The sequence below is a fragment of the Hyla sarda genome, chromosome 9 (genome assembly GCF_029499605.1).
Source record: "Hyla sarda isolate aHylSar1 chromosome 9, aHylSar1.hap1, whole genome shotgun sequence".
Lineage (NCBI taxonomy): Eukaryota > Metazoa > Chordata > Amphibia > Anura > Hylidae > Hyla > Hyla sarda.
This window is the reverse complement of record NC_079197.1, coordinates 48,604,808-48,616,095: the sequence shown is the minus strand read 5'-3', so window position 1 is coordinate 48,616,095 and position 11,288 is coordinate 48,604,808. Positions and strand designations below refer to the sequence as shown.

Below are 11,288 nucleotides of genomic sequence, written 5' to 3'. Positions count from 1 at the left end.
TACACTCACTATATCCATGTACTCATCAGACATTATATATACACTCACTATATCCATGTACTCATCAGACATTATATATACACTCACTATATACATGTACTCATCAGACATTATATATACACTCACTATATACATGTACTCATCAGACATTATATATACACTCACTATATACATGTACACATCACACATTATGCATACACTCACTATATACAGTTTGAAGAAATGAGTGTTGTGCAAACATTATTGCCAGAGGATGTAGATAACAGGGATATGTCTTAGTCAGGCAGCATTACATACATGGACGTACGGTGTGATGATGATGATGTTTTACCCGCTGTTGCTTCCTTTCTTGAGTTGTCAGATACAAGTGAAGTGGTTGATGATGACGATGCGTCCGTGGATGTCATGTGGTTGCCCGCTAGAAGAGAAGAAGAACAGGGGGAAAGTTCAGATGGGGAGACAGAGAGGAGGAGGAGACGAGTTGGAAGCAGGGGGAGGTCGTCGCAAGGAGCTAGTGGCACAGTCAGACAGCATGCATCGGCACCTTGGGTCAGCCAGACAGCACGCCAATCAACGCATGCTGTTGCCACCACCAGAATGCTGTCATTGCAGAGCTCAGCAGTGTGGTATTTTTTTGTGTGTCTGCCTCTGACAACAGCGATGCCATTTGCAACTTAAGCCAAAAGAAACTGAGTCGTGGGAAGTCCAACACCCACCTAGGTACAACTGCTTTGCGGAGGCACATGATCTCACATCACAAACGCCTATGGGATCAACACATGAGTACAAGCAGCACACAAACTCAAAGCCAGCATCCTCCTCCTGGTCCAGCATCTTCAGCCACATCAACCACTGCTGTCCTCCTTGCCCCCTCTCAACCATCCGCCTCCCCGTCTCTCACCTTGAGCAGTTCCTGCTCATCTGCCCACAGTCAGGTGTCTGTCAAGGACATTTTTGAGCGTAAGAAGCCAATGTCAAAAAGTCACTCCCTAGCCCGGCGTCTGACAGCTGGCTTGTCTGAACTCTTAGCCCGCCAGCTTTTACCATACAAGCTGGTGGAGTCTGAGGCGTTCAAAAAATTTGTAGCTATTGGAACACCTTCAGTGGAAGGTACCAGGCCGTAATTTCTTTGCACAAAAGGCAATCCAAAACCTGTACTTGATTGTGCAAAAGAAAGTAATGGCATGTCTGGCACAAAGTGTTGGGGCAAGGGTCCATGCTTTGCAGACCAGGTATCAGTGGTCAACTGATACCTGGTCTGCAAAGCATGGTCAGGGCAGGTATATCACCTACACTGCGCATTGGGTAAACCTGGTGACGGCTGCCAAGCATGGAATGCGTGGCTCTGCAGAGGAGTTGGTGACACCACCATGACTTGCAGGCAGACCTGCTGCCACCTCCTCTACTCCTCCTACTCCATCCTCTTCCATAACCTCCTCGGCTGAGTCCTCTTCTACTGCTGCGTCTTGCTCCACATCACCGGCACCCCCCCCCCCACCTCCAGCTCCCCAGGTGCTATTCCACATCCCAGATATGGCAGTGTCACGCCATCTTGGAGTTGACTTGCCTGAAAGCAAAGAGTCACACCGCACCAGCACTCTTTCAAAAAACAGGTCCGAAGCGGAGGATACGCATCAGGCACCAAATATAGTGCCACTCAACAGAATCAAAAGCCTTATAGATATCCAGGCTGACCACGTAACCAGGGGAGACACTCTCCTCCGCTGCGGAGATGTTGAGCTGAAGTCTCAGCACAGGCCAGCAGAGAGGGGGTTAATGGAGCAGCAGCAGGATCAACTGTCAGCACCACCCAGGCTCCAGCAAGTCCTGCAGCCAGGACACTTCCTCAGCACGAGAGCCCCACCGTCCCAGCAGCTGGAGGAGTGGGGGTTGCCGTGGAGACCTACACTACCTGATCGATACAACATAATACCTGATGTTTTAAAGCACGTTATTCTAAACAATTTAGGAATGTTAGGTGATTTATGCCCTTTATGGATTAAACCAGACTCTGCATCAATTGTGTAATTTTCCATGGGAGTTTTGCCATGGATCCCCCTCCGGCACGCCACAGTCCAGGTGTTAGTCCCCTTGAAACAACTTTTCCATCACTATTGTGGCCAGAAAGAGTCCCTGTGGGTTTTAAAATTCACCTGCCTATTGAAGTCTATGGCGGTTCACCCGGTTCGCACGTTCACGAACATTTGCGGAAATTAGTGTTTGCCGTTCACGAACGGAAAATTTTATGTTCGCGACATCACTAGGTCAGAGTAATTGGAGGTTAGTGAAATTTAAAGGGATTGATAGAGTATATTGTGGCAATAGGGGTGGAGATGTAGCAAGAATGCTACAACAAAAAGAGATCAAGTAGTTTGTAAGATTGAATACTGTAAATCCTAGGAGACTAAATGAGAACCTGAGTTTCAGTTCATTTTTATAACGGGTCTGTGGATTTTAAAGTGATTTTAATTTGATGTTTGTTTTCTAGATAACACCCCAGAGGTAGCTCACCTTGACTATATGTTCCCGTTGCTTAGACTCGAGTGTGGATCCTAGGAAATAAAAGAGAAAAATTAAGAGAGATAAGAAAACGAGAAAAGAAAGAAAAAAAAAAGGGAAAAGAAAAGAAGTGAAGATGAACAGGTATGGGAGTTGAATTAAAACAGATGAGATGAATGGGAACTATATGATGTAGTGTCCAGTGTCTGGTATAATCAGGTTGTCAGGCCCAAGACCTGATTATGGAAACATACATGTGTTTTATAATTATATCTATGTATTATCCATAGGGTGAGGGGTCATTCAGACGGTGTATCCTTTTTGTGTATTGCATTTTATTGGGGGGTCTGGCTGTTTGTTGGTATCTCCTTTGAAGTCATGCACTCTGGTCTCATCATATAATCAAACAGATAAGGGGTTAGGAAGAGAGATGCCCCACCTAGTGGGATCAGAGGGGAGGGGGGGAATGGAGTTTCCCTCCAAAAAAGCAGAGATAAGATTTAAAATGCTGGACTCAACTGGTTGTTCAATGCTGTGCAAAAAGCTGACAAGAGCTGGACTCTCACACACAAGGACGGCGATATCATCATGCTGTAAGAACTTCATCTTTTGTTTCCTAAACTTGCCTTGCTAAACTCTTTCATATTTTTGTTTATTTTTATGCATAGCATTTATTTTTATGCATAGCATTTATTTATTTTTATGCATAGCACTGTGATACCTTTTATCAGATTAAATGTTTAATTAATCAGCTCTGGTCTTTGATCTCTAAATATATGAGCTCACCTTTCTGAAGGCAGCTCTGGTGGAAACACGTTTATCTAAGGGTTAATTTGGTGACTTGCTGGGACTAGTAGTGGATACCCAGAGGTCTGGTGGCCTTAACCCTTGCACCATCACACTCTCTCTAGCATCTTAGCTGGACCGATAGGGTGTGATCGTGACACAGGTTAAAGGACATCTGCAGCATTACAAACACTTATCCCCTATCCTCAAGATAGGGGATAAGTGTTTGATCGCGGGGGGTCCGAATGCTGGGGCCCCCGGCGATCTCCTGTACGGGGCCGTGGCTCTCCCGTGCAGGGGACGTGCCAGCCACAGCATGTCGTTGTGGCCGTCATGTCTCCTCCATACATCTCTATGGGAGAGGCGGGGAGGCAGCATTCGTGCCTCCCCGCATGCCCCATAGAACTGTATGGGGACAGGGAGGAGACGGGGCGTCACTGTCGACCTCTAGGTCGACGCTACGCGCCTTAGGGCTCACCATGAGCGCTTATGGCGGCGCCCCATTAGGGAGATCGGGGGGGGGGGGTCCCAGCGGTCGGACCCCCAGCGATCAAACACTTATCCCCTATCCTGTAGATAGGGGATAAGTGTAATGCCGCTGCAGTTGTCCTTTAATATACCTAATTAAATAATATTATCAGAATGTGATTGTTATATATAATTATGTGATCTTGGTTATGGTGCCCTAGTACCTTGGAGTGGATTTGGTAATGGATGATGTTGTTAAGGGCATGGGTTGGGTGGTGAGTGAATGAATGGTTGGCCTTGTGTGCAATATAGGGATAGATATATGGGGGGTGGGTAGTTGTGTGGGGAAGGAGAGTTGGGTGTGGGCAGGGCCGGTTTTAGGCTTAGCGTGGCCCTAGGCAAAATAAAAAAGTGGGGCCCCAATAGTCATAATAGTGCACTAACCAGATTTGCACATTTTCGTCACTTTGAATGCCATAAAATATATCTAAAAAGCAATTGAAAAGTCCCATCAAAACAAAATTGGTACCGATAAAAACTACAATTGAAGATTTTCCTATCCTTGGTGAAGGAAAATATAGATTTTATTAAAGACAAGACGCGAGTATTATGCTATTACCTCTTTTACTCACTCAGCAGCAAAAGAAATGGATATGTATATATTAATAATAAAACAGAAAACTTTGATAACAAAGGTATGGTATAGTCAAACATGTTGGCATATTCAGTGGCCAATCAGAGTATGCAGACAGGTATAATAGTGACAGTTGCCCATATTTCCTCCTCTTCTTTGCGGCGAAGAAACAGTCTGAAACAGGAACATGCTGCGGTATTAATCCAAACGAAACAGTCTTTAACAAGGAAAAAACAGTCTTGGAAGAAGAGAAGACATTTCTTCAATGAATGATATTCTAGGATGCTGTGAAAATAAACAAAAAACGTATTATAGGGATGGGAATATAGGGCGGGATAATACTCGCGTCTTGTCTTTAATAAAATCTATATTTTCCTTCACCAAGGATAGGAAAATCTTCAATTTTATGTAAATACAAGACGCTTCGTATTATGCTAGTTTAAAGCTATAGTAATATTAAAACAGATAAAGAAGGATAATAACAACAATAAAATTGTAATAATCAAATTATACAATTTAAAATTATAAAAGAACCATTGAGACATGAGAATTGGGTTTAAAATAAAACGTCTTGAAGGTAGAGTCGGAAGACCAATTTGCAGCTTTCAAAATGTCAGAAAGAGTAGCACCAGATTGAAATAATTTTGTAGATACAGCTCCTCTGGTAGAATGAGCACCAAATTTGGTAATGTCTATGCCAGCTATGTCCATAGTTGATTTAACCCAACAGGCTAAAGTACAGGAAGAAACAGGATTGTGAGGGTTACAATATGATATAAGTAATTGAGAAGAAGTAGAAGTCCTCAAGGATTTCGTTTTATTTTCGTAAGAGCGTAAGCATCTAACCACACAAAGTTTGGTTTGATGAGGAAAAGCTGGATAAAAAACGGAGTGTAAATTAGTTTTTGTACGACGATAGATAGTGAAGATAACCCCATCAGGAGAAAATTGCATTCTAGAAATATCTAGTGCTCTAACATCAGATACGCGTTTGACGGAAATAAGGCACAAAAGAACAGTAAGTTTAAATGAAAGGAATTTTAAAGATAGGGAGTCATTGTCTTCCCACGTAAGGAAGAGATCCAGGATGATGTTGACATCCCAAGTAGAGTTATATTTAGGCAAAGGAGGACGTCGATAACGTATGCCTTTCAAAAGTCTACACACTAAAGGATGTTTACCTATAGGTAATGAATCAATGAGAGAATGTCTAGCCGAAATGGCTGAACGGTATAAATTGATGGTGCGGTAAGCTTTACCATCATCAAAGCAGGTGGATAAAAAATTTAAGATGTTAGGGATAGACGTTTGAAAGGGATCCAAATCCCTTTGAGCGCACCAATGAAGCCAAATTTTCCAGGCTGATCTGTAAGCAGATCTGGTGCCTGGAGCCCATGCATCCGAGAGGAGTTCTGTAGTTGTGAAAGAAAGTGGTAAGACTGTCCTGGAATGCCCGAAATTAACCAAGCGACTAGAGTCAATTGATCTGACAAGATCAATGGATGAAAGTTGCCCAGAGGGTCCAGGAGGAGATCCTGAGAAGTAGGTAGAAGTAGAGGATAATCTATTAAGAGATCTAGAAGTTGAGGAAACCACGGTTGAGTTGGCCACCAAGGAGTGATTAGGACCAAGGATGATTTCCGAAGGGAAGTTTGAAAGAGTAGACGAGGAAGTAGATTGAATGGTGGAAATGCGTAAAGGGTTTTTGGAGGCCAAAATTGGAGGAAAGCGTCTGTTCCTATTGCTTCCGGATCTGGTTTCCAGCTGAAGAATTGCTGAATTTGACAATTCAGACGAGAAGCGAACATGTCGATATGGAGTGGGCCCCATAATTGCTCGACTTTTTGAAAGACTCTGGGAAGAAGTTTCCAATCGCTGAAGTCTGTGAGGAATCTGGAATTCCAATCTGCGATTGAATTGGAAATCCCAGGAAGGTATTCTGCTTTCAGAGTAATATGTCTGTCTAGACAAAAATGCCAGAAATCTTTGGCAATATCAGCAAGGGCCTTGGAAGTTGTTCCACCGAGATGATTGATATATTGGACAGCAGAGATGTTGTCCATGCGAAGTAAGACACAACAGTGAGATAAATCCAAAGCTCTTTAGTGCGAATGACCCAGCCAAAAGCTCTAAGCAGTTGATATGAAGGGTAGATTCGGAAGTAGACCATTTCCCTCCAGTAGAGAGGGAATCGCAATGAGCACCCCAGCCTGCTAGGCTGGCATCTGATTCTATGATAAGGTCTGGGTTGGGATTGAAAATTGCTTTTCCATTCCAATCCTGAATGTGAGATAGCCACCAAAGAAGTTCTTCCTTGGCGTCTGAAGAAAGGGGAACAATGTCTGAGTACCCCAGACCTTCTCTCAAGTGTCGAATCTTCAGACGTTGAAGAGCTCGATAATGAAGAGGGGCTGGAAAGACCGCTTGAATGGAGGCTGAGAGAAGGCCCACAATCCGAGCTATCGTCCTCAGAGAGATAAGATCTTTGTGAAGAATCTGGCGAATCTCTTTGCGGATAATTTTCAGTCTCCTGGGAGGAAGACTTAGAATGGTCGACTGGGTGTTGATCGTAAAGCCCAGGAATTCCAATTCCTGAGAAGGTAGGAGAACGGATTTCGTGTGGTTGATAAGGAAACCCAGATTGGTTAAAAGGGATAAAGTCCAATCTTTGTGTGAGAGAAGAATTGATTCTGTTTGAGCCATGAGGAGAATATCGTCTAGATAAATAATTAGACGAACACCTCGGCTTCTGAGAAGGGCCACAATTGGTTTTAGAAGTTTGGTGTAGCACTATGGAGCCGATGCTAGTCCGAATGGGAGGCAAGTGAATTGCCATTTTTGATTGTTCCAAAGAAATTGAAGATACATTTGAGAAGATGGATGAATTGAAATGGTGAGATAAGCATCTTTCAAGTCTATCTTGATTAACCAATCGTCTTTGAGTAACATGTCTCTTAAAAGATGGATGCCTTCCATCTTGAAGTGTCTGTACACAACATGATTGTTGAGTAGTCTTAGATTGATAACGGGTCTGTGACCTCCATCCTTCTTTTTTACTAGGAACAGGTTGCTGAGAAAACCCATAGAATCCATGGGGACAGGAACAATGGCATTTTTGGAAACAAGATCCTCCACTTCCAAATCGATCAGATTCTGATCTATTTTGGAAAATTGGATTGGATGGGGAAGATAATATTGGACGGGTGGGGAGACAAATTCTATCAGAAAACCTGATACAGTGTTTAGTATCCATAAGTCGGAAGTAATCATATTCCAATTTTTCAAAAAATGCATGATTCTTCCTCCCAATGGGAGATTTGTGAAAGAATGGAGATGGCTTACCTGAAGATGATCTAGTTCGAGGGACCCCTCTCTGGCCTCTGGCTCTCCATGGTCTTCTACGATATGGAAAGAATGGTGTAGGGACCGGTTGTGAAGATTGGTAAGTTTGGTTGTTATGGTAGGAGCCTCTAAAATTTTGTCTGTTGGGGAGAGATCGGCCGGGAAAGCGGCTCCTACCTTTCCCGGCCCGACCAAAAACTCTATTAGAGAAGACTTTCTTGAGGAAGGATTGGGCTTTGTTGATGGATGAAAACAATCCTACATATTTGCCCATGTCATGTATAAAATCGTCCCCAAATAATAAGCCTTCTGTAGGCTTTTCAGGTTCTTTGGATGCTAAATTTGTAATTTGGGGGTCAATCTTCATTAAAATAGAACGTTTGCGTTCTACAGAAAGCGCTGCATTGGCGTTTCCGAATATACAAACAGCACGTTGTGCCCATCCCAATAGGACTTCCGTGTCTACGGGTCTATTGCTAGCGGAGGATTCCTCGGCCAAGTCAACTATTTTAGTTAGGGGGCCAATCAGGTCCATTAATTTATCCTGGCATGCTCGGAAGCTCCGATCCAGACCTTTCTTGGGGTTTTTCCCCGATTTCATTAAGAATTTAGTTAGAACAGGGTCTAGTTCAGGAGTAACTGAAGAATTGTGTGGCAGGGTGGGTCTTGGACACTCTGCCTTCATTTTGTTGCGAGTGGTTCTGTCTAAACTTTTGAACACTCTAGTAGATATGAATTTCGCCACCTTACCGGTGGGGAGCCATTCCCCTGATCTGGGATGGCGAATTAGAGCGGGATCGAAGTAAGATTGATCCGACTCTATTGGAATGCAATCTTCCTGGTCATCAGGGTCCTCTGCCAATTCTCCACTCTCCTCAGAGGAGTAGTCAGAGATAAAAATTTCATCAGCATTAGTAGGGACATCTGAATCTTCAGAATGGGATTCATTATAGGAATCCGGTTTTGATCTTTTAGCGGCTTTTTTGGCTCTTTTGGAAATGACTTCCTCAGGAGCTGAGGGTATGGGGTGTTTCTGATGGACACCAGTAGAATGATCCGACTTAGATCTCTTATTATGGGGGTAATCTTGACATGGTCCCTTAGAAGATTTTATGAAGGGAACTTTGTCGTCAGTAATATGATGGCGTTTAGCCTTAGCCTTTTTTGAGGTATTAAAACCTTTAGCCAGTTTAGAAACAGATGTTTCTGGTGACCAATAGATTTCAGAGGGGGTAGTAGGTCCTGGAATTTCACTAGAAGGACCAGCTTTAGATAGTGCCATGGATATGGACTTATTAATGCTATCTTGTAAGATAGATATAGCAGAGTGGACTGAGCGAGCTACAGACTCATCCACTGCTGATTGCAAGTGATCAGGGATTTTATTATCAGAAGATAAAGATGGTTGTCGTACCTCCCTGTTAGAAATTCTAGTGTCCTCAGCAGTGTCCATGACAGAAAAAATAAATGATATTTATTGTATTAAAATAGAAATGAGAGATACACTATATAAATATATTTTAACTGACTATAGGTAACTATGGATATAATGTCATCCAGAGGTAAATGGTCAGATATGGGAAATTAAGTATATATATATTCAATAATAAACTGAATAACCACTATATTAAATAGGATAACTAGTAATTATCGAATTAATGGGAATAAATGGAATAATAAGTATTATCATTTATAAATGAACAGCGCAATGAACTTCCGATGGTTGTCTGACAGGATCCTGACAGGAATGGAATCTGACAGAACTCGCGCCCACTGTGACGCAGGTGATCACCACACTGCGTGTTATCGCGAGAACGGGCGCCGAAGTCTCACTGCTGAAGTAAAGATGGCTGCCGTGACGCAGGAGAAATAAAGAAGAAGACGACTGCGCAAACAGAACAAGATGCGGGATGTGAAGGCACCGGAAAGTGTAACGAGCCGCAGGTAAGTGAATGGAAGATAAAATATAAGATAAGAATAGATGTATGAGTGAAATTAAGCAAAATCTAAGTGGCAACGGACGGAACAATAAAATAAGAAGAAATAATGTTCAGAAGCAAGGATGGATAATGGAAAGACAATAAGAAATAAAATATGACAATATGAATATGAATTAATAGGATAAACTGAGGGGAAGGGGAGAAGAAAGGAGGGGGAAGGGGAAAATATTATATATAAATATAGAATAAATTTAAATATATCTATATATTGGTAACTTATGCAGGGAAAAAACGATAAAAATGTTTAATAATGAGATAAAAATTACATATAAGCAATAAGAAATATGGAGAACAGTAATACTCATCTATATGTACTGCTGAGCAGCAAAAGAAGAGGAGGAAATATGGGCAACTGTCACTATTATACCTGTCTGCATACTCTGATTGGCCACTGAATATGCCAACATGTTTGACTATACCATACCTTTGTTATCAGAGTTTTCTGTTTTATTATTAATATATACATATCCATTTCTTTTGCTGCTGAGTGAGTAAAAGGGGTAATAGCATAATACGAAGCGTCTTGTATTTACATAAAATTCAAAGCGCAAAAAATGACTTTCATACATCCCCATATACAGAAAAATAAAAGAGTTATAGGGATCATAATAGTACAATTTTATTTTTTTGTATAGTTCCCCCACATTAGGTTGGCTGTATAGTCCCCCCACATTAGGTTGGCAGTATAGTTCCCCCACACTAGGTTGGCAGTGTAGTTCCCCCACATTAGGTTGGCAGTATAGTTCCCCCATATTAGGTTGGCAGTATAGCTACCCCACATTAGGTTGGCTGTATAGCTCCCCCACATTAGGTTGCCAGTATAGCTTCCCAAGATTAGGTTGGCAGTATAGTTCCCCCACATTAGGTTGTAGTTCCTCCACATTAGGTTGGCAGTATAGTTCCCCCCACATTAGGTTGTAGTTCCCCCACATTAAGTTGGCAGTATAGTTCCCCCCACATTAGGTTGTAGTTCTCCCACATTAGGTTGGCAGTATAGTTTCCCCACATTAGGTAGACAGTATAGTTCCCCCTCATTAGGTAGGCAGTATAGTTCCCCCACAATAGGTAGGCAGTATGTTCCCCCACATTAGGTAGGCAGTATAGTTCCCCCACATTAGGTAGGCAGTATAGTTCCCCCACATTAGGTAGGCAGTATAGTTCCCCCACATTAGGTTGTGGTTTCACCACATTAGGTTGGCAGTACAGTTCACCCACATTAGGTTGGCAGTACAGTTCCCCCACACTAGGTGTGCAGTACAGTTCCCCCACATTAGGTGTGCAGTAAAGTTCCCCCACAATAGGTGTGCAGTACAGTTCCCCCACATTAGGTGAAGTATAGTTCCCCCACATTAGGTGTGCAGTACAGTTCCCCCACATTAGGTGCAGTACAGTTCCCCAACATTAGGTGCAGTATAGTTCCCCCACATTAGGTGCAGTACAGTTCCCCCACATTAGGTGCAGTATAGCTCCCCCACATTAGGGGCAGTATAGCTCCCCACATTAGGTGCAGTGCAGTTCCCCACATTAGGTGCAGTATAGTTCCCCCACAGACATACAGC

At 42.8% G+C, this 11,288-nt stretch overlaps 1 protein-coding gene across 2 annotated transcripts; it reads right to left on the bottom strand.

Moving 5' to 3' along the window:
• Positions 1–4,368: 4,368 nt before the first annotated feature.
• On the bottom strand, positions 4,369–10,034 carry LOC130290954 (uncharacterized). 2 transcript variants are annotated; one of them, XR_008847747.1, is made up of 2 exons: positions 9,996–10,034; positions 4,369–4,672 (listed from the first exon to the last, which is right to left on the bottom strand). XR_008847747.1 is itself a non-coding variant. In XM_056539222.1 (2 exons), exons 1-2 carry the CDS (start codon positions 9,009–9,011, stop codon positions 4,665–4,667), a joined length of 1,290 nt encoding a protein of 429 aa, XP_056395197.1. In that variant the 5' UTR covers positions 9,012–9,104; the 3' UTR covers positions 4,369–4,664. The 2 variants fall into 2 exon arrangements, 1 of the variants encoding a protein (XP_056395197.1); XM_056539222.1 differs by lacking the exon at positions 9,996–10,034 and adding an exon at positions 7,730–9,104.
• Between the last annotated feature and the right edge of the window lie 1,254 nt (positions 10,035–11,288).